Consider the following 25,305-nt stretch of genomic DNA (forward strand, 5'->3'; position numbering starts at 1 on the left):
AGAATATCGCGCTCAAGTTTAATCTTTGCCAAATATAATAAACGAGGAACTGTTATTTTCGAAGAATAATACGTAACCTCCCATTTAACAGTATCCGTTAGCGTTATATTTTTATTTAACCGTTGTGTATCCGACGCGGTACCCGGGTACCTTTTCAGGTTTCAATTAACGAAATTCCTATGTTACATCCATAGTACGAAATTGAAACTTTGTGACATCTTAGAACTTCACTAAGTCAAGGTTTTGGGTTAATAATATAGTTGATATAGTCAGGGGGGGAGTGAGGAGGGGCTCCTGAATATTTTTATTACGGAACAGGCCGACGTGGGTACCCGGGTACCCACAAAACTGAAATGCCAATAACTAAGGCAATTTCCAACCGATTTCGACACTTTTGGACGTTTTGGAATCAGGAACTCATCTACTTTTTTGTACTCTGATAAAAAGATCAGTAAAATTTATCTGGTTCCCGTGAACCCGGATTTCCAGGAGAACGTTCAATGGTGGAATATTATTTGTGAGTTTCAGTACAATTTTAGCAATATGAGTTCAAAATTCTACAAATTTTTTCAAGAGATTGCTTCTTACCGTTATGGAATCATCCAACAACCACCCCGGAACGGTCATTCCGGGACGGGTTCCCGTGGGGCCGTTTGTGGCCGCAAACTGATTTGAATGGAATACTGTCAATATGGGTGTTGAACTTCTTGGAATTGTCTCAAGGGATTGTTTTTTATCATTTCGGAACTATTGGATGGGACGGTCATTCCAGAGCAGGTTCTCGTGGGACCGTTAGTTTCGAATATACGATTTGAATGCGTTGCGTTGCGTTGCGAAGCACGGTGCTATTCGTAGATTGCATACTAACGATTATCATGTTGCCTATAGGTAGCTCAACTCATCTTGCTTGTGAGATAGATGATCGGGAATGAACTTTATCTCTTATGAGTTCAGTAAACCAATAGCATGAGAATCGTTATTGCCGGCCACGACCATCTTCACCGATACTTAGGATAGGGTAGGAAATGTTGATGTAATACCTACTTAAGGAAGGCCCCCGACTCAGCGACGCTTCCATAGATATTACGGAGTTGGATTGAAGGACAGGTACAGGTCTAGGATTCGCCACAAGCAGGCAATGCGACCACAAAATGAATATGTTTTATGCGGTGGGATGGTTAATCTCCGAGTACACGTATACTCAGAGCAAAAAGATATTTAGTTATGATTTTTCTTGTATTTAAACTCAGGATAGCCGGCCATCAAGAGTGATTTAGTTTTTCCCTAAACTACAGCAATTTGAACTCCAAACAGCCGGCCATAGGAGTATTGCTAAAAGCGCGAGCTAGTCTGATATAAATATTCGTTTGAGAATTGGGTAGTAGGAACACAAGTCAAGAGTATTTTTAATGTGCACTTTCAAATAAAACCACAACTTAGTCTATCCTCATATCGAGTCATAGCCACCGCGGGCTGAACCTACCTCCAACCTCTAAGGCAAAGTTTCGTCGGACCACCGATCGCGATCTACTTTCAAATAGTTTCCAATATACGATTTGAATGAAAGTAAAACAATATTGTTGTCAATATCTTTGGAATTATTTCAGAAGAATGTTTCTTGACGTTATGAGATCATCTGAGTACATACGACCCAAAAATTTTAAGTTACACATTTTTTCCGAATGTAATTTATATTTCAATGCAGCATTTGGCACTATTATGTATGCCGGTTTATTTCTAAAAACAAGCTGATGAATTCATGTTATTTTTAAAAAAAAATGCATAAACAAATAAAAATAAACAAAAACAAATTAAAAATCAACAATCAGAACACAAATATCTGCAATGTGCATTACAAATTGGTATCAAACATGAATGACAGATTTTCCTAGTCTTTCTTCGTTTGTTTTCTTCACCTTTGCATATTCCGCAGATACCAACTTGTGGAATCCGTCCCGTTTGGTCACGTTCAGTTGGGTTGCAGCTCTCATTTATAGATTGATCTGCAAGTTTTTTTCCAACAACATGCTCAATAGCCGTTTGCGTGAAATATTTGGCCATCACATTCGGATTTTGCATTCTTGTTTCAATAGACGGCATACATAGCTGCACCGATAGATCCTGCAAAAATTTCCTGCGCTTATTCGTTGACATCAGTGATTTGTTATGTTCGTGATAAATTATGTAAGCAGCCAATCCAGCAATGTTCAGCATATTGTAAAACATTGCGAGAGGCCAACGGTTCGTCCTGCGCTGAACAGTGTATTCAGCCAATAGTTTATCCATATTGTCCACTCCACCTTTTGTCATGTTATAAAACTTAATTATCTCCGGCTTGGCAGCAGGAGATTCGTCAACTTCAGCATTTGTATGCATGGTTGATATCATAACAACAGCCTTATTTTTTTTGGGCACATATGAACATAATGTAGCTTCTTTGTTGAATGCAAATTCTGTAGAATACAGCTTTCGGTTTTTATGCGGTTGCATGTTTGCTGGAAGAAACGGCTTGTTTTTTCTGACCGTTCCAACCATCGTTAGATTCCAGGTGTTCAAAACTTTTGCCAAGCTATACCCTAAAAAGTGAACAACGCGAATATAGTGTTGAAAAAAGCATGCATGAGGGCGCTGAAAGCATCTAGAAATCTGACTAATTTGAATATGTACCTGTGAAAAAATTGTCCATTGTAATAGTCCTGCCTGTATTTTTGTACGGAGCGACTAGGTCCAATACTGTACGTTCACCAACATTCGTTTGCCGTTGTCCATCCGATGGCTTTCCGGTATAAATATGACCTTGCAAGGGATATGATGTTTTGGCGTCACAAACCCAGAAAATTTTAATACCGTATTTCTCCGGTTTTGCGGGCATGTACTGGGTGAATCTGGTTCGTCCGCGATATCCGAAAAGCTGTTCGTCGACCGTTAAAGTTTCGTATGGACGGAAACCTTTCCTCAAATTATGATTTAATAGGTCCCAAAGTGTTCTTATCGCAGCTGCTTTGTCGTTTTTAGATCGTTCGCCACGCGATGTTCCGTCATCAAACAGAAGGAACCGAAGAAAATCGCGGAACCGATTACGTGAAATGGAGGCCCGAAAAAGTGGTAGATGCTGTGGCTTCCAGAGTTCTTCTATGTGCTCCTTATTGGAACGATGCACTCCAGAAAACAAAAGTAAGCCAAAAAAAGCATCTAACTCTTCTTCTGTAAATGGAACGTGATTTTTCTGATCCTCGTTTCTATTCAACACTTGGGAAGCCTTTTTATTAGTTTCTATCAAAATGATTGAAATCATTTCCGGTGTAATAATAGTTTTGAAAACTTCCTTTACCGTGTACATATTTGAGAATTTAGGAGCTCCTCTTCTCTGCCGAAGAATGTTTCGCATTCATGTTTGGGAAGTTGGTAACGGGTTTGAACTCCACTGCGTTCCGTCCTTTGTTGTGATGTCGAAGATCGTCTGTACTTCATCATGAAACTCATCAGAATCGTATTCTTCATCGTCGTTTGAAACAAGTTCCAAATCATGTTCAACATCAGATGCATCATCATCCGTTTCACTGTCCAAATCACTTACTATTGCTCTAATTTCATCCGAGTTTAATCTGCGTCTACTGAGCTCAAGTTTTTCCATGTTTGCAGGATTTTCGAAATAATTCTCGTTTTATCTCCAATGAACTTCTAATACGACTGTCAAACAAAATCATAATATTGCGGTTACACACATACATGCCCAAAATGATCTGTTGAAATGCATACTGTTTCCAATCGAAAGGTTGTGCTTTTTGTCACACATATAGCTAAGGTTCTATTCAAATAAGTAAATGGATTCTACTCACGGAATCTGTTCCGGAATGAACATTCCGGTTCCCATAAATTTGAAAAGAGCTTTCCTAAAAAATCAAGAATTTTATGCATATTTCTATAGTTTCATTTAAACCCGTTTATAGCTTATAGACCCTACGCCAATCTGTTCCGGAATGACCGTTCCGAATTCAATTCTCAGATGGTTTCATAACAAAAAGATACAATTTGTGAATTTCAACAGAATTCTGGCAATATGGCTACCAAAATTCTTGGAATTGCATCAGCAGGCTATATATCGTGGTTTTGGAGCCATTTGGTGATTTGACCCCGGTGCGGACATTCCGGAGCAGGTTCCCGTGGGGCCGCGAGTGACCATTACATTCCAATTCCGTTTTTTAAATTAGCATTGGGTCCCGTAACAATAAATAACAGACTTCCGAGACAATTTGAAGAATTTTGATACTCATATTGCTAAGATATTAGTACAACCCTAGTAATGGAACATTACTCCGGAAAATCCGGATTACCAAGAACCAGATCCATTCATCCGGTTCAATTTGACATAATCGAAAAGTGAACAAGTTTCTGAATCCAAAACATCTAAAAGTGTCCAAATCGGTTGAAGAGAGCCATAGTTATGAGCATTTCAATTTGTGGGAACCCGGGTACCCACGTCGGCCTGTTAAAGGTGTTTTTTTTGTTGGACACACAACGGTTAAAATACACTTTGCTTGACCAGAAAAAATCTTGGGAAAACTTAAATATTCCCAATTTGGGTCTCTGTGCACTGAAACCGGATATTGATTTTGTCCAGGTGCCAAAACGATTATAGCATTATTGACGGTTTGTTCGTTGTAATCGAACAGAAGACATTCATCTTCGTCGTCATCAAGGTGCTCGTAAAACTCATCTTCACAATCAATGTGACAATTTTCTTTGACATTTTGGTGGTTTTCACTTCTCATAGTCAAAATTATTTCATCGTCGATTTCTAAAGATCTTAGAAAATCTGGATCGGGTACGATATTATATTGTTTGTATAATTGCGTATTTTTAAAAAAAAATCCAGTGCAGTAATTTGGTAATCTGGACAAATTAAACCTGTCAAATAACTTGAAGAGTGATCAAGTCTTCTTTTAAAGTCTACTGGAATGGTAATCATATCCAAATTATCGAAATTATCTTGGAATAGATGTAACGATTTCGGTAATGTCAACCGGAATGTGAATTACGCTACCTTTTATCCCAAAGTGAGGGTTAGAGGCACGCTTTGACATTAGGGTTGTGGTACCGGTAATACCGGTACCGAAAATCCCGGGAATACCGACCCATTTTTGGTACCGTAATACCGGTACTGAACAAAAACCAGTACCGGTATTTTCGGTACTATACGATTTTTTATGACAAATATGTTAACTCTGCAGGGGGATCTGTTTCAAAATATCGGTCTGCAAGGTAACGTTTAATTATATTAATTTGCCTTCTAGATAAATCGTTGAGATAACACCTTTGTGTGGGAAAGAGGTGGGGCCATCATCATAATAATTCTAGAAGATAAAGTTTTACTAGCGACATTCTGATTGGTTTCCATTATTTACTGGGTGGCACGTAATAAGACTATGGTCTAAGTCATGTCTGTATTTGGTTTGCTCTTAAATCTTTATCTATAATAGAACGAATAGCGATTTAGTAGCTAACAGTTTTAGAGTTGGTGAACTGCTTCAAATGGGGCGATTTGTAATTATTGGTGATCGGAAAATTCAGCAAAACTCAGCATAGTTTACCGGAAAGCAAAGAGCCTGAATATGCGTTGGAGAATAGTAGGCAAACGACATAAAGGTCAACACCAATTTTCAGAACAGCAAGAGAGGAAATGCGATTAACCTGCTCGGATTTACTGCCATTCTCGCTTTGATTTACTGTTGTTAATAGAGTTTCATACATTTACCATCTGTTCAAGTCGACGAAAGTCGCACCACTTAGCAGTTATTGATTTCAAAGTGGCCTAGATTTCGAAATAAAAGAAGGTGCTTCATACGAAAAATATCTTCTGTGAAATGAGTCTTGCCATTACGAAACAATTAAAAACAATAAACATGTTTTATGATCAGCAAAAATCAATCATCTGAGAATAAGATCATCAGTTTGAGCATTCAATTTCAGTTTGAAGCATTTTTCGAATTTTTTAAAAAAATATTCAATTTGAAGCTTATTTCGAATTTTTTTAAAAAAATATTCGAGTACCGGTACTTTACCTGTACTACCGGTACTGAGGGCTTCAGTACCGTAGTACCGGTTCTCGCCAAAAAGGGTCGGTACTGCGAACCCTATTTGACATATCACGAATTTGCATGAACGGTACACACGGAGAAATCATTCTCTCTTCAATATCATTCAAGCGAGTTAAACAAGTTAGTACATTTAGAAATTAGAGACCCCAACTAGTAGCTAACTTAGGAATTCTACCCGATGTTACGTACTTGTGTACATGTATGACAGAGGAAATTTTGACGCTTAACATCGTAGCAGTTTAGTACACGAGAATCGATAATATTTTCATTAAAGCTTCTAGATTCCAACAGTCCCTTTGTTTTTAGTTTTTCGATAAGCAATTCGCGAGTAAATTTAATAACACTAGCAGGAAATCATGCTCTTTCACAGCAAGAACATATGAAATTTGGATCATTCTGCCTTTCTTCTATAAACTATGGTAGCAAACATGACAATTGATCTGACTGGGATGCAATTAATTTGTTGTAGAAGATATTTCTATGGGCTAGTATGTCACTGCTACGTTGAATCCTTCTGCATATCTTATCTCTTTGCCTTTCATTGATTCTACATATTTCATTGTTGCAAAGATTTTGCATCTGCGTCTAGTTATTAATTTTCTCGTTAACCGAATACATTTCATTTGTTCTGATTAAATGCATTCTAGTTTTATTTTTGGCTCTTTGTTGAGTGGTATATTCATTATCAATAGTCCCTCTTTTTAACATTTTCAATATTTCTAAATTGTTCGTCTTTCCGTTTATCGATTTTTTTCAATTTATTTTGTTTTTTTTTCTCGTGTACTTTTTATTTCGAATTGGTAGTCCTGAGGTGTAGCATATTCTGACGATTATTTATTCTTTCTTTATCCCTATAATTTTTGTCATGAAGTCTCTTATTACGCATTTGGATTTTGTTATCGTAATTATCCTTCTTTTTTAACTCGCTATTCTTTCTTCTTGCTGCCATATTGATTCTATTTCGTGTGTTATATTTGATTCTAAATTTCTCATTCTGTCGGCTTAGAGATATCCAATCATTGAAAGTTTTCGCTTCTACTTTTCGTTTCACTTTATCCTTTCTATACGTAGCAACCCTTTTTCTAATGGAATCTTGCTCTTTCCTTTTGAAGAGCTCATCCTCTTTCAATCGTTCATTCCGCTGCATCTTTTTATTTAATTTCATTGTCAATTCATATGACATAATTTTGTTTAATCTATTTTTCTGATCTTTCAATCTTTTTAAATTTTCATAATTTTATTATTACTCAATTTCTCGTTTCTTTCTGATCTCCGTAGAGGTTTAATTTGACTTTCTAAGTTCACTTTTTTCGTTTTATTTCATTTAATTCCTGCTCCCCCTGTTGTAATTTCCGTTTCGTGGTGTACGCCCTCAACAACACTTCTTTTCGTGCTTCCGACACTTTCTTCGTTGTTAGCATTTTGCTCATTATCTGAAATTTTTTGGATAACGAACGAAATTGTTTCAATTATTATTGAAATTTCCTTATTTCTTCAAAGTTGGAATTAAAGAATGTATACAAAATGTATATTCCTACAAGCAATGCGAATTTAGGCAGGTGCAAATGAAACGAGAAGCTAAAGTTTGCTTTCCGAAACACTTGATTCAATATTGTTATTGAAACGTACAAAATTTTGTAAACACGCTGATCACAGCAAATACCGAAGTTTACGAAGCGTGATTATTTAAATGCCCTTAAATATTCTTTCCGTTTCGTTATTTTACACTATACTCCTATCTCGGTTCGTTTCGCGTCAATTTATTTTAAACACAACATGATAACAACACATACGGTGGGTAAAGGGAGTTTTCGATCATTTTTTCAATAGCGATTTTTTGATGACTCAGTTGACATGTTAACACTTTTTTTAATTTGTTCAGATTTCTCTATAATTTTGTTATGCCAAAAATATACGCTTGAACAGCGTATTCAAATTTTGGAATGTGCAATCAAAATGATCTTTCGATCAAGCAAACTTTTCGCAATTAGACACTTCGAAAAACTCTTGTAATTTTACGTCATCTTACGCCGACATATGCCAGCGAACAATATGACCGATTATTACGTTCATTCTTATTTTTACAAGACGCTAAATTATTCAAAAACGTAATTTTACATTATGCCAACGGTAAAATTACGTGCGACATGTAAATTTACAAAAACGCTGAGAAATTACATTTGTCTAGTAAAATTGAAGTAAGACGCATTTTCAATCCGATAATAAAAACATCCTTACTGCAGTTCGTCACGCAGCTTCTTACCAACAAATAATCGACCCATTATCTACTTTCGTGAAAATGGACGATACAAATAAATAGATAGATAGAAAAGATACAAATATATGCGTATACATGTATTCTAATTTCAAGATAATTTATTTAATATGCTGCACAACCGAGTTGAATGATTTAAAAATGACCTGGTCGAAAAGGCACACGAACTTCTTTTCCCTTTTGTGCAACCGAACATGTTTAATAAAAAAAACTACGTTTTCAGCGGAGAATCCGCAGAACTAGCAATCTAATTGCATTTTGATCTTCACACGAAAAATCGCCTTGCGCAGCCGATGGACCTTGAAGAACTTTTGAGAGAAATACACGCTTCGCTTCGTTTGATGCGTTGATGATGCGGGACGTGTAATTTTATGACATCTTACACTGAAAACATAGTCATTGGGTCCAAATTTTATTTCGTGCGCTTAAAAATAGTGTGTGCGACAAGCGTTTTTGTTAATAATGACGGAATATTGAGTTTATTAAAGAGAGTATAATGAGTGCGTCGATTATGACATAAAAATAGATCACGTTTAAAGTTGCGTCATATGCAATTGCGTCAGATTTCTCAATTGAGTCATCTTTAATATTCAGATTTTTTTAGTGTGATGCCTAAAATTATTCTTTTCACACGAAGCTCGTCTGCCTATTTAGTGTGATGAGTCTCCGGAAGGGATTCTAGAGAACTTATTTCATCCTAATAAAGTGACTGGGTGGTGCTATTTGTACACCATTGGTATGCTAGGTTAATTCTTCTTCAAGAATGATGCTGGAGACAATGACAACGACAATGTTGTTACACAAGATCTGGGAAACCTTTGTTTAAATAAATTGGGGAAAAAAGTCGTACGGCTGTTGCAACCATCGATGTATTAAAGACGATGTTTGATAGACAAAAAACGGTGATGTCGATTGGCGATTTGACATCCTTGGATTTTTATTCATAGTCCTACACTGATAAAATATATTCGTAAATTGCTGGGAATTAGTTTCGTACAGAAAATATTCATAAAATATACGAATTTTTCGTACATATAATGAATGTTCATAGTTCTATTGAAAGACTTTAATTTTTCATTACGAGTTTTTAGTGAAAACCACGAAACGGCTTTCGTTGGCTTATTACGAAATGGCTTCATTAGGCAAACGAATTGTTCACTGCTATATACGAAAGTCTTTATAATATTTACGAGCACCATTCGTCAAACCGTCAACGTCAAAGGAGTTTTAATAGAGGAAGAATATGGAGTCATTGTTGCTATACGTCAGATAATTGTTGATCATCACGACGGTCTCGGTCTGACTATTTAGTAGCCGTATCCGTGTCCGCCGGTTTCAAGAAGATTTCCTAAACCTCTTTCGCTTCCATTTGATCCAGAATCCGGAACAGTAGGGATTCAGTTGAGCCATCGCGAACTGCTCGTTGGTTTTGTATGAATTAGTTTGAGTTTTTCTCTGCAAGATCAATGTCAAAATAATATGCTATTAAATGCGTAAAATTCGCCTAGATGAACGTAAAGAATTCGTGCGACCAACGAGACTGTTCGTAATATACACAAATGTTTATTAAAATAAACAAAACATTTCGTTTCATTCACAAAAAATATTGTCGTTTTCAACGACGACATTCGTGCAATGTACAGAAAATTAGTAAAATTTACGAATACTTTCGTTCATCAAGCGACCATTGCTTCATACTACAATAAAATCGATCTGAGCCTTTTATTAAAAAAAATCGGTGTTGGCAAACATCGATCCCTAAAGATCGAATGAAAAAATAAGAGGATAATAAATACGAAAACTTTTCTAAAATAAACGAAAAGAGTTCGTGCGACCAACGAAAAGAGTTCGTGCGACCAACGAAATCGTTCGTAATATACATAAACGTTTATTAAGATAAACGAAACATTTCGTTTCATTCACGAAAAATGATGTTGTTATCAACGATAACATTTGTTAAAGTTACGAAAACTTTCGTTCATCAAGCGGCCATTACTTCACACCACAATCTTTCTAGTCCTCAACATTGATGAGCAGGTTGAAATAGAATCGAATTTTCCAGATCGATCCCTTTAATTAAAAAAATCACTGCTGTCAAATATCGATCCTAAAAGATCGAATGCGACCAACGAAATCGTTTGTAGTATACATAAACGTTTATTAAAATAAACGAAACATTTAGGTTCATTCACGAAAAATAATGTCGTTATCAACGATTACATTCGTTACAAAAAATTTCGTTCATCAAGCGGTCATTTCTTCGTACCACATGAAAATCGATTTGGCGATATCGAGTTTCATAAACTAAAAAAAAATCGATGTTATCAAACATCGATCTTAAAAGACTGAAAGCAATAAGAGGCTAATAAATACGAAAACTTTTTATAAATAAATTCGTGCGACTAACGAAATCGTTCATCATATACATAAACATTTATGAAAATAAACGAATCATTTCGTTTCATTCACGCAAAATAACGTCGTTATCAACGATAATATTCTTGCAATGTACACTAAATATGTAAAATTTACGAAACCTTTTCTTCATCAAGCGGCCATTACTTAACACCACAATCTTTTTAGTCCCCAATAGAGCTGAGCAGGTTGAAATAAAATCGATTTTGCCAAATGGATCCTTTTAGTTAGTTTAAAAAATCGTTGTTGTTAAATATCGATCTTAACTTATCAATTGAAAAAATAATATGCTAATGAATACGAAAACTTTCGTTCATCATGCAGCCATTTCTTCGTACCACTATAAAATCGATTTGGCCACACATATATATATATATATATATATATATATATATATATATATATATATATATATATATATATATATATATATATATATATATATATATATATATATATATATATATATATATATATATATATATATATATATATATATATATATATATATATATATATATATATATATATATATATATATATATATATATATATATATATATATATATATATATATATATATATAGAAGAATTTAAATAATTTTTGAAAAGAACAAATAACCTTCCGGCAGTCGCGCTAGTGCAATCAGTGCACGCTGCTCTGAAAACCTAGCAAAATCGTTTTAGGGCACCAGCGGCTGCTCGTTCAGCGCGACTTCCGGAGGGTTAAGCAAAAGATGAACGTTCACTATTATCATTGAGCAAATTAAATAAATGAAGGCGCCCAAACTCAGTACGTCCAAACAAAACAAGCGTACGATTAATAACCGTGATCGTACACTACCCATGATCGCATAGTTGTTCCGTTTTCTATGGGATTTCCTATCTTTATGGGTCTGATATGCGATCATGGGCAGTACAGCAAAGCTGCGAAACGACTGCACCAATAATAATAAAAACGCTCTCGCTTTGCACATATAGCTGTAACGCGCATATGTTATTCGCGTCAATATTCGTTTGCTCAATATTTGTTTGCATGCGTAAAGATACTAGAACAGATCGCCGCACATGCTGTTGCTTCAGCCAAAACATGTGGTTAGAATACGAGATTCATTTGTATTAATTTCTCAAAAAGAGCCTATTACGGAAAGTGCCGCATTTTTGCATTAATTACTCGACCAATAATTGACAAGATGCAAATAGGTGGAAATACTTACTGAAAACTCGAATCGAGAACCACAATTATCACCATTTGATTCAATGTGTTTAACAAAGATGGCAGACCCTGCTCTAACCAATGGCTTCAAATGGCTAGAGCAATAATAGAATCAAGGCGAAAAAGGCCTATTGTCCTATATATACTGTTGACTAAGATACAAGGGCCCGATTTATTCACCCTCGCTTAACCTTTAAACCGGGTTTAATGCCCCGATAAACCTGGTTTAACAGTTAGCAAGGATGAAGAAATCGACCCCAAATGTTGAATAATTTGTGGATGAAATGAAAAGGGTTGTTTATGTTAAAATATACATTTAATTGCTTAACCTTAGTTAATGTGAAATATGTGGGGAACCCACTCACTTACCCAACAGCAAGGCAGCAAATTCCCAGCTTCGATCACTCACTATATTACTATATCACTATATCGCACCACAAAAACCTCGTGTGTCTTTGTCGAGTAATATCATACAACTGACAACTGTTAAAAGAGAAACAAAGAAATGATAAATTTGACAAAAGCGCTTGGAACTATAGAATAGGTATACTCATCAAAGCATTACGGATCGCCCCGATCGTCACACGGTGCTACAATAATTTTGAACTTTGCAAGGGACCTAGTATAAAGTGTAGGTCGCGTCAAAACAAAATAATGTATGAAAATATACTCCCGAAAACATTTATTGCAAACAAACCATTTTTTGGAACAATCGGTACAAACAAATTAGTTACGGTTTAATTGATTAGCCGATTTTGTATTTTTCATTAGTTCTGAAATTTTTTATGCTTCTGATTTGGGAAAAAAAAATAAAAATCTCCGGCATTTTTTCGACCGATTTTGACCATCAAAATATCGTTAGATGAGGAATAATTTTTTGAACTTTCACTAGGATATGCCTTGCGCTCACTTGGGAATTTCTCATATAAACCGGTACAATTGTATTACCTCATAGGTTAAAAGTCCATTGATATGAACATCATATAACTTCGCTGACCTAGATCACTGATGGTAAATTAAATATTCTTGGAATAAATTGTCCACTATCTATAATTTCGGAAGTTCCTGGTTCCGAACATATTCCAGAACTAAAGCCATTTCGGTGATGGTTAAGTCTCAAATGGAAGGTATACTATGACTGATTGTGGCTGTTTATAAGTAGCATTTTATGAAATGAAAAGCCCAGGAAATCGATTGAATACAGTTAGAATGGCCACATTAAATGTGTGTATCCGTTTTACCCCAACTCTTCTTTTAACTCAAGTGAGCCTGAATGCGACAGATCAAATGAAATGATTCTTATAAAAACATATCTGGGAAATCGATTGAAGACAGTTGTAATGACCGCACGAAACCCGCACTTCCGTTTACCCCAGTTACCATTACGTGCTTTTTTATTTGATTATTTTTTAATTTCTTTCCTTCTTCTCTAGTATCTATTTCAGATATGCGGAAAATGCGTGGTGTGCAAAGCCATTTTTCATCACTTTCCTCCTAGTTTCCGACAATTTAAATGCGTTCTGAGTACACTCAAGATAGGTTTTCTGCCGAGCAAAGTTATTGTATGAATCTTCAATCACTTTTGTCGTCCTGTGAGATTTTTTAAGGTAAGCAGTGGTCATATAAAATAATAAACAACATATGCAATAGACATAATTAAAAATATTCTCGAGAGTATAATAAAACAGAATAGTTTGTTTGAAAATATCGAAAACTTAAAGTTGTGGACAGTAGCCACGTAGTTTAAAAGGCGTTTGACGCTATCGCAAATGTGTGTGTGGTTAAGTTACCGATAGGATTAATAACTTACATAAAGTGTGCACAATTCTTGCTAGAACCTGATGTAATATTCTTACTTGGTTCGCCTATTTCCGTGGTTATCTATCCTTACTCTACCCTATATAGGATAAAATAAATAATTTTAATAGTATTTTCAATAAATATCATAAAAACGATCCATCAAAATTGTTGGAACAAATTAGTAAACTTGTAATCTTACCTATATCTATCAAAATATCTAGTTTCACCTACCATACATAATTGGCTGACAACTGTGATGATAGTGATTTCATCGCAACATCAAATGAAAGTAACATTTTAACAAAGAACGTCTATCCTCAGCAGATGCTGCTTCCTTTTTTCGCACGAACTCTGTGTACGTTTATTCGAATACTATGAAAGAGAATACTGCAATATGAGCAAAGGAAGTTGAAACCACACGACAAAAACACTTTTCCCCTACCACTCGATTTATTGCAGCTTAGCAATAAATTCTCAGCTCATTTTCTAATGAACAATATGGTCCAATGTGGTTTCCCTACTGTGTCCTAGTTTGCGTTCAGTCGTTTTGTGACTACGATAGCAGGGTGGAGAGTTTTTGTCGGTTGTAGGCCGTCGGCCTCCTTGTTTGTTTGCTTGATCTTCTGGAGCTTCCTTGCGAAAATTTTGCACACACACCTCTCAGATGTGTGCCTTGGCCCAAATACAAACGGTTCATTTTCCAATGCTTCCGTAATGAAAAACAAGAACGGCTATATATACATTTATACGAAGCCAGACATGGATAGAACTTATTTGTACATACGATCTGTATTAACTGGTAATATAGAGAAGGTAGTCAATGGAATGCAATGGAAGTTCCATATGTAGGGAGGGGAGGGGGGGGAGGGGTTGTTTCATACAGTGCACTAAAATTCTGGCAATCGTATTTATATTGGATTGTCTGCTCCAAATATATCACCAAGGGGCCGATCATAAATGATATCGTATTGATAGTTGGTAACGAGCGTGACTTAACATGATTTGCCGAAATCAAAACTAAAGTGAATTTGAGACGTACTAGTGAAGCGGGGATAATAAAACCAACAAGAATTTGCAATATGCTTGGAGGGGAAGTGTATTTTAAACTATTTTTTTTCTTTCATGCGAGACATGTTTTAGGAATAATCCCCAAATAATCAATATTCCATAATGAATATCACGTAACATCGATGACAGAGCAGTGGGATTAAAGCCAAGTTCTCTCTGGGTCGTGCAAAACTAAGAAGCAACATCAATTTTGAAAACAATGTGAAAATTCCAGAACGATAGAAAACCATTTGTTCGAGTTTTATTTCCGGCTACTGCAAAAATGTGGTTTCGGGAAAAAATAAGTTAAAGCTTGTAGTACACTCAGGGTATATAAGAGACGTTGCGGCAATTATTACCGCCTTCCATACCTAATAAATATTGCAAAGAATTCGCAGATTATCCAGCCTATTGTCAATTGGACGCAACTATAAAGTTTAATCAGCAGACCCTGTTGATGGAGAAATGCGAATAACTTATAAAATGGTCGTAATAAAACAATATAATTGGCATGAGGCAGTCCACTTATACGCCTATACACTCACTCTTCTGTCTTGCTTCGGGGTGGCTGGGTTTACCCCTTACGCGGTTGCCAGTCGCTGCGCCAAACCTGCCTCGGCATGAACAGACCATTCACTCCCTTTTTTGCGCTTGGCCTTTTTCGCTCCAGCTAACCAATCACTAGTTAGCCGTGCCCGTCGTCTGTTGCTCGGTTCGCCAGATTACCTGTAGCCTACTGGCAATCTGGATGGTAGCAGCCGAGACTGCGTTCCACTTCTCCATCGATTGACACATCCGCTGAATAAGGGTATCAGGGGTTGTGTCCCAGCCACAGACGTCAAGCATTACTCTTCTTTTGACGTCGAACCGATGACATACGAACAGTATGTGTTCAGCAATTTCGTCTACACCTGGGCAGTCTGGGCAGACTGGGACCTCCGCGTGCCCGAACCTGTGGAGGTACTGTCGGAAACAGCCATGGCCTGACAGGAATTGTGTCAGGTGGAAGTGAACTTCTCCATGGGGTCTTCCCACCCAGCTCGATATGCTAGGTATCAGCCGGTGGGTCCACCTACCTTTCGAGGAGTTGTCCCACTCACGCTGCCATCTGGCGACCGAGGTCACCCTGGTGCGCTCGCGGGCTCCCCTATTTCCACATAGCTCGAAGCACTCCTCATCTTCCCGAATGACCAGCCCGACTGGCATCATGCTCGCTATCACGCAGGATGCATCGTGTGATACCGTGCGGTAGGCAGATATCACTCCGAGGCACATCACGCGGTAGGTGCTCTCCAGTTTCTGTAGGTAACTGGTTACCCTCAGTGCTCTTGACCATGACGGGCCGCCGTACCTGAGGATAGATACGGCAACGCCTGCCAGTAACCTACGTCTACTGGCGCACACCTTTGAGCTGTTGGACATCATTCTCGATAGAGCCGCAACAGCAGTCGACGCTCTCTTGCATGTATAGTCGACATGGCAGCCGAAGGTCAGCTTATCGTCTATAATGACTCCGAGAGACCTCAGACTTCGCTGTGAAGTGATCGCAACTTCTCCCACATGAATAACTGCATGTTGTGCCGACTTGCGGTTGTTGACGATAACTACCTCCGTCTTATGATGAGCGAGCTCCAGGCCTCTCGCGCTCATCCATTCCTCCACCGTGCTGATCGCGTGTTCTGCGGTTAGTTCTACCTCAGGAATTGACTCCCCGTAGACCTCCAAGGTTACGTCGTCAGCAAAGCCGACGATCTCCCGCTATGACTACCGGTTTCAGGCCCACTAGGTCCGACGAGAGCCTGTCGATCATCTGGTTGAACTGTTCTATTGGCCACCTTGGTGGAGCGTAGCAGCTGCAATAGAACACACCATTGATCTTGGCAATCTTGAATCGGGAACCGTCCCGTTGTACAGATTACCACCATTCCAGACCCGTCCGACACCCAAGGGGGGCCGTCTGTCATATACCATTCGACTCAGTTCGTCGAATTCGGCAAATGTCTGCGTGTGTGTGCGTATATATGTGTGTATGTATGTATGTGACCAAAAATATGCACATCGGTTACTCGGAGGTGGCTGAACAGATTTCATCAAACTTAGTCTCAGATGAAAGGTACAACGTTCCTATAGGCTGCTATTGAATTTCATTAAATTCCGAGTTCTGGTTCCGGAGTTACGGGTTTACGAGTACGGACACACTGCAAATTCAAATTTTTGCCTTTCTCCTATAGAAAGGTTATGCAATCACTCTAAACATCGTTCACTTATTTTTTTTTTTGACGTACATAGGTTTTCTGTATTTTAACATGGTCGTAGTTAGGGGGATACGGTGAGGCACTCCCCCCCCACATCACTCACCACCCTTCCCTAAACCGCCCTTCCCTCATCAAGTACCCCACCACGCGAATGAAATTTTCTAATTCCTCTAGGCTATATTTTCCTAGTGGGTCTGAAAAACCAGTGCAAAATTTGGTTTGAAATGATTTTGAGTTGAGAAACTAATTTAAATTTTCTTAACAAGTTGAAAATTTTTGGCGGGGTCCAAATCCTCGAACCCTTCTCCTGGATTCGCCGCTGGTTTCAAGTGTTTCAGCGTCGACATATAGCGACTCAAGTTCGTAGCTGTCGATTCATTGTACGTATGTGTAAATCACACTGAATATTTAATAGACATTTCCACCATTATATTAAACATAACCAGCCATGGAATCGTAGTTTGGATAAATGAGAAAAGCAAAATTGCACCACTAGGAGGATTAAAACGGGTTTTTAGAATTTCCATCACTAAATAAGGTTCTGTAGATAGTTTATTTTAGCTATTTGTTTTGCGTTGTGTAATTTTTTGTTAACATGTCTTAGGAGTTCACTTTTATGGCTATCGGTGGGGTGTATTTTTCGTTTTTCGAGTAATTAGTTTTTTACTTGCATGAGTTTCCAAACATTGAAGTTAAACCATCTTTAACTTCAATGAAGTTAAGCCTTATCTTTAATTTTTACTTCAATTTCAATATATTTGGTATGTTTTAATCTTAGTTCGTTATATTTATCGATGATCTGAAGCAAGGTATCATTTGAATTCAATTCATTCGCGATGTTGCTCAAAAACTGCAAAAAATCAAACTGAAATGAATGATTACTTAGCATATGTTTTACCAATTTAATTTGTTTTGTCTTCGTTTTCAGGTCGACTTGAGTTAAAGGGGGAGGGGGGAGATATAAACTTTCAGTTTCCGGCATCAGGAATTAACAGCCAGGATTACAGATTCGAACGGATTGATCAACTAAAACTAGAAGATAGGGGGACACATAAGTTTTGGAAGATATTCAAGGGGAGAAGGGGTGAAGTCATACATCTGTGTATCAGAGACATGGGAGAGAGGGTGGACAAGGCTGAACGGGGGGGGTGAGATATAAACTTTCGGTTTCCGGCATCAGGAATCAACGGCCAGGATTACAGATTCGAACGGATGTATCAAGTATTGGGACGCCGGGCGGTTTTCCTGGAGCCGGCAGGGGTTCCTCCAGACGATTTCGTAGTACGGCTCAGATACGGATCGGAAACACACCGCGTTGCGCGTGTGATGTTGTACTGTAGATCTCGTGTTGTTGGTTCATTCGACAGATGTTTTGTCTCGTCTTGGAGTCGTATCAAACCATCGTTGGGGTACGGTAGGCGAAAGAGGGCACTTCTGGGAATGATAGGAGAAAAGATAGGGGCATTTAAATTTGGATATTGATGGTTTTGAGGAACGTGTATATAAGAGACATGCAGAGAATATCGCGGCTTGCTAGTACATCTCGAACCGGGACATTGGGTGATCTTCCTCGGGCCCGAAGGGAATCGAATAGTTGAGATCTAGCAGAACAGTACTCGGTGCATGCCCAGACAACATGTTCGATTTCGTGATAACCGTTGCCACAAGCGCAGATACCGCTATCCACGAGCCCAATACGCCGGGGATGTGCGTCCAGCGTGTAGTGATTGGACATGAGCCGAGACATCACGCGAATGAAATCCCGACCCACAGCCATCCCCCTGAACCAAGGTTTCGTCGATACCTTAGGGATTATCGAATGTAGCCACCTTCCCAGTTCACCATTGCTCCATGAAGTTTGCCAACTTTCGAGGGTTCTCTGATGAGTAATACTGAAAAATTCGCTGAAGCTAATTGGTCTTTCATATATGTCACCTTGCAAAGCGCCCGCCTTAGCTAAAGAGTCCGCTTCTTCATTACCTGGAATGGAGCAATGCGAGGGAACCCAAACTAAGGTAATCTTGTACGATCTTACAGACAAAGCACGCAGGCGCTCCCAGATTTTCCCCAGAAAATATGGAAAGTGCTTTCTAGGTTTCATTGAACGGAGAGCCTCGATTGAGCTGAGGCTATCCGAGACAATAAAGTAATGATCGGTGGGCAAAGTATCAATGATCCCAAGGGTATACTGAATAGCAGCAAGTTCTGCGACGTAAACTGAAGCAGGATCATTGAGTTTGAATGAGGCGTTGAGGTTTTGATTGAATATACCGAAGCCAGTGGAGCCGTCGAGGCTTGACCCGTCGGTGTAAAACATCTTGTTGCAGTCGACTTCTCGAAATTTACTATGAAAGATGCTTGGGATCACTTGCGGACGTATGTGATCCGGGATTCCACGAATCTCCTCTTTCATGGATGTGTCGAAGAATACAGTTGAATCAGAAGCATGAAAGAGATTGACACGGTTGGGATAGTATGAAGAAGGATTGATATTTTGTGCCATGTAATCGAAGTACAAGGACATAAATCGGGTTTGAGAATTGAGCTCGACAAGCCTTTCGAAATTTGCAATTACTAACGGGTTCAAGATATCGCATCGGATGAGCAATCGATATGAGAGGTCCCAAAATCGATTTTTCAGCGGAAGGACGCCCGTCAGCACTTCGAGACTCATCCTGAGTGCATGCAACCCAAAGCAATACGCAAACAACAATATTGGATTCGCTCTAGTTTGATGAAATGTATGTTCGCAGCGGAGCGGAAACAGAAACTCCCGTACTCCATCACCGACAATATTGTTGTTTGGTACAGCCTGATCAGGTCTCCTGGGTGGGCACCCTACCATGTTCCGGTTATTGTACGGAGAAAGTTGATCCTTTGCTGGCACTTCTGTTTCAGATACCTAATGTGACATCCCCAGGTTCCTTTAGAGTCGAACCAGACCCCGAGATATTTGAAAGTTAAAACCTGAGCAATAGTTGACCCATTAATTGAAGCTGCAGTTGCGCTGGTTCACGCTTCCTTGAAAATACGACTAGCTCAGTTTTCTCCGTGGAGAACTCGATACCTAGCTGGAGGGCCCAAGCAGACAAATTGTCCAAGGTATCTTGCAATGGTCCTTGCAGATCGACGGCTTTGGGACCTGTAATAGAGACCACACCGTCATCTGCAAGCTGCCTTAGCGTGCAGGAATTGACAAGACATTCGTCAATGTCGTTCACGTAAAAGTTATAGAGAAGGGGGCTTAGTCCTGGGGAAGACCCATGTAGCTAATTCGTGATGTCGATAAATTACCATGCGAAAAATGCATATGTTTTTCAGACAGCAAGTTTAGCAAAAAGTTGTTTAGAGTCGGTGAAAGACCATGCTGGTGCAGCTTCTCAGAAAGAATTTTGATAGAAACTGAATCAAAAGCCCCCTTTATATCTAGGAAAACTGATGCCATCTGCTCTTTGCTAGCATAAGCCATTTGAATTTCTGTTGAGAGCAACGCAAGACAATCGTTCGTCCCTTTGCCTTTGCGGAAACCAAATTGTGTATCTGACAGTAAGCCATTTGCTTCAACCCAATTATCGAGGCGAAACAAGATCATTTTCTCGAACAACTTTCGGATACAGGACAGCATCGCAATCGGTCGATACGAGTTGTGATCGGAGGCTGGTTTTCCTGGTTTTTGGATGGCGATGACCTTCAATTGCCTCCAGTCATGAGGGACAATATTACCCTTAAGAAACTTATTAAATAAATTCAACAAGCGTCTCTTGGCAGAGTCTGGCAGATTTTTTAACAAGTTAAATTTGATTCTGTCTGGCCCTGGGGCTTTATTGTTACATGACAAGAGAGCAAGTGAGAACAGTGTTTCGTTCGCGTTATTGTGAGGGGACGCGGCGCGGTAGATCTTCTGTGCCGGGGCGGAATCCGGACAAACCTTCTTGGCAAAATCGAATATCCAACGGTTTGAATATTCCACGCTCTCATTAGTACTGTTTCGGTTTCGTAAGCGCCGGGCCGTACTCCAAAGAGTGCTCATCGATGTTTCTCTCGTTAGTCCGTCGACGAACCGGCGCCAGTAGCTACGTTTTTTGGCTTTTATCAAACTCTTCATGCGCGTTTCCGCCATCGCAAACTGTCGGTAGCTAGCTGGCAGCCCGTCGTCCCGGAAGGTCTTATACGCAGCGGCCTTCTCCGCGTACACGTCTGAGCACTCTTTGTCCCACCATGGATTGGGAGGACGCCCGCGTGAGTTCGCGTCTGGTACGCGTTTAGTCTGAGCTTGAATCGCGGTATCGAGAATCAAGCCAGCCAGGAACCCGTACTCTTCCTCCGGAGGAAGCTCTTGAGTGCACTCTATTTTGTCGGATATCGCGATATCGCGATCTTCCAATCAATATTTCGTGTGAGGTCATACGAAACATTGATTGTATTCGGTGGCCCTGAACCGTTAGCAATATTAATTACGATTGGCAGATGGTCGCTGCCGTGGGGATCAGAGACTACCTTCCATATGCAATCTAACCGCAGCGATGTCGAGCAGAGGGACAGATCTAAGGCGCTCGGTCGCGCTGGAGGGGCAGGAATCCGTGTCTTTTCACCCGTATTCAAAATAGTCATATTGAAGTTGTCGCAAAGCTCATGGATTAGGGTAGATCGATTATCGTCATAAAGGCAACCCCATGCCGTGCCGTGGGAGTTGAAGTCACCTAAAACTAGCCTCGGTGCGGGGAGGAGTTCCGCAATATCGCAAAGCCGTCGGTGGCTAACTGAGGCTCTAGGGGGGATGTAGGTGGAAGCAATGCAAAGGTCTTTGCCTTTAATTCTGGTTTGGCAAGCGACAACTTCAATGCCTGGTGTCGAGGGGAGGTCGATCCGATTGAAAGAATAGCACTTTTTGATCCCCAAAAGCACTCCTCCGTAAGAGTCTTCTCGATCCAAGCGAATAATATTGAAATCGTGAAAGTGTAGGGTTATTTCTGAAGTGAGCCATGTCTCGCATAGGGCAAATGCATCGCATTTCAAATTATTTAGTAAGATTTTAAACGAATCGATTTTCGGGATAATGCTTCTGCAATTCCACTGTAGAACAGTGATTAAATCCTTGACCTCGTTCGATGAATTAGCCATCGAAGGATACAATCGCTGAAAGAAGGGGCCATTTCGCAGTGAACTGCATCAAAAATGTTTTTACTGCGGGGAGAAAGCTTATCAAGATACTTTTAAGGGGGTCAGAAATGTTTAACGCTGTAAGAATACTGTCCACAATGTCAGAGAAATTTATTAAGCCAACACTGTTTTCTTTCTCTGGCTGAGATATGGGAACACTTGGGGTTTTTGATGTTCCTGGAAGTGCTGGGAACTCCTTTTCTGACTGAGACCGGGAGCGACTTGCTTCGGTTTTGCACCAGTACTTCCTTGAGTAGTTATTTTAGGGGGACCATGAAGAGACACCTTCTGGCCTTTACGACGAAGCTTGGAAGAGGAAATGTTCTTCCTTTTTCTACTACTTCTAGGCACAGCAGAAGATGTTCCCTCCTGGGGTTCATCACAGTCGCCTTCGTCAGTAGACAAGTTGGTAAAGATGTTTGTAGAGACAGGTGGCGTAGCTATCTTAAGCATTTCTGCAAAAGATCGCTTAGAGCGTCCCTGAAGGGAACGCTTAAGATTTTCCTCGCGCTGTTTGTACGCGGGACATAAAGGGAGATCATGTGGGTTTCCCCCACAATAGAGACACTTTTCGACATCTCTACCACATGATTCCCACCGCATTTCCCACAGCGGGCTTTATTGCTACAATGGGAGGCTGTGTGTCCCAATTGTTTGCAATTAGTACAGTTCATGACCCGCGGCACAAAGAGGCGAACGGGTAGACGAACCTTGTCAAAGAGGAGGTAATTGGGCAGGGCAGAGCCGGCGAAGGTCACCCGATAAGAGTCTGAGTTGACGTATATTTTCTTGCCGTCAGCTGCGACTGATGCTGAATGCAAACGTTTGCATTCCAGTATCTTCACTGGCTTAAGCATGGGGTCTTTGAAACAGCCAGTCCCATATTTTAGCAGGTCCTCGCAATTCAGACTCGAATCGGAAACGACCCCACTGACTTCAACCCTGCTAGCTGGAATATACACCCTGTACTCCTTCGTAAAGGGCTCGTAGCCAGCAATATCGTTTGCCTGAGTTGAGCTGTTAACCACTACCCGAAGCTTATCAGGGCGAATTTTCGATATTTCTGTCACGGCCGAATACCGATCCGTCAGAACTCGAGAAATCTGCAACAGATTCAAACACTTTTTTTCTTTGGTCCGAAAGAAGATCATAAATGGCCCGGTGGCCGAGCTCGGATATACCTTGAGCCGGGGAGCCGATTTTATTTCGACGTCCATATCACCTTGAGATGAACCGCCGTCAGGGGAAGTCATTGTTGCACGGGCCTATTGCCCAGTGCACGTTATTAAGACAACCAAGAAGGGGAAACGAAAACTAATACTTAGCTTGTGTAGGTAACGGTATCCAGACGGCTTATTAGAAGAACACTGCTTCACTTCGCTGACCGGCTAACGGTACTCAGAAACAGAAACACAAAAGAAGGGAAAAAATACTGAAACCTCAACTAGGCGTAGAGTGTGCAAATAACCTTGAACGCGGATTAACACTATTTGTCGCTATAGAGTGTACGGACCGATGACAAAAGACTTCTATCTCGACTGAGTGCTCGATAACGAATGTATATCAAATCTTATTTTCAATTCATAAATAAATAGAACAAAATCATCAAATTTGGATAAATCATTTAGACCGCGAACATTTTGTTGATTTGTATTGAGCATTTTTCCATTAACTCTTGAAAGTGGGGTAACATTTAAATTAAACTGTTCTATATCAGTAAAGTTTAAGTTAACAATTCTGGCATCCATTTCTATTTTTGGTTTATGAACCTAATCCAACCGAGATCTACGAACAATATCTTTTAGGAGTTTGATCCTGCTGTGGACTGACTTCCGAAGCTGTCCGTTTACTTTGATGAGCATACTCCGTACATTGAATGCATTGTTCCCGTTCCGGATTTTTATAAAAGACGAGTTATCTCTTTTAATAAGAACTACACTGCTAGGACCAATCCAAACATATTGTACTCCCATTTCTTTCTGCTTGGATTTCAGCTCCTTGTAGATTTGGTGACATCATCGGGTAGCGAGAGGAGTCGAACGAGTATAACCGCAGCCAAACCTTTAATCGTCCAGTTAGTATCGAAGTCTGTTGATTTTAAGTTGTGCAGCTGCTTTGCGAAATCCTTAAACTTGTTCCTGCAGTCAATACTTTTGAATGTCACTCGGATTGGTGGGCTGACCATTGCCTTGTTTTTTTTGTAGAAATCAGAAAACAGAAAGTATATCGTTTCTCGTGAATAGCTATGGTTGTCCGTATGTCATGCGGTTGATTATAGTGACGTCCACTTGTGTTCTCGTTCGCAAATAATAGTACTCCAAAAACATTGGTATTGTTGGCTAGGAGCTCTTTGTGTAGAAATTCAACATCACCTTCCAAATCGTGGACTGTCCCCTCGAGTTGTGAACTAGGGCTCGTCGCGGTGCGGATGTGGGCAGTAAATGGATAGTCCGCACCGCAACCGCAAAAAAAAACATAATAAACCGCACCGCTTACCGCAACCGTACTGCATTTACCGCACCGCACCGCTCGGTAATGCGGTAAAATTCATGTATTTTTAAAAATTGTTGAAGTATATAATACGACCGAATAATGTTTATTAATTTTGTTTTTTATTCCTCGGCTTTTCGGTCTTTCAAATCAGAACGGGTATTGTATACTGCCCGACGTTTCGGCCACTGGTTTTGGTCTTTTTCAAGGGAAATATGTTATCGTTCTACGTCTATACGTCGGTTATAGACGTTGAGAAGGTGGGAACTTATGGACCTTCTCAACGTCGATAACCGACGTATAGACGTAGAACAATAACATATTTCCCTTGAGAAAGGCCAAAACCAGTGGCCGAAACGTCGAGCAGTATACAATACCCGTTCTGATTTGAAAGACCGAAATGCCGAGGAATAAAAAACAAAACTTCTATGAACAAAATACCCCCAATACTTCTATGAACAAAATACTCCAAAAACCCTAACTTCGTATTTATCAAGAACTGGATGTATTCTTCTTCAAATACTAAGTCTCCCTTAAAAATGCATGAGC

General features: G+C 39.5%; 1 protein-coding gene across 1 annotated transcript in view; it reads right to left on the bottom strand.

The window, feature by feature from the left end:
* Nucleotides 1-3,835: 3,835 nt before the first annotated feature.
* Nucleotides 3,836-25,305, bottom strand: part of LOC131695987 (uncharacterized) — a 62,821-nt gene continuing 41,351 nt past the window's right edge. The window contains 1 exon segment of the mRNA XM_058984519.1: nucleotides 3,836-3,893. Within this exon segment, the coding sequence (XP_058840502.1) occupies nucleotides 3,836-3,893 (58 nt within the window).

The sequence above is a fragment of the Topomyia yanbarensis genome, chromosome 1, assembly GCF_030247195.1.
Source record: "Topomyia yanbarensis strain Yona2022 chromosome 1, ASM3024719v1, whole genome shotgun sequence".
Lineage (NCBI taxonomy): Eukaryota > Metazoa > Arthropoda > Insecta > Diptera > Culicidae > Topomyia > Topomyia yanbarensis.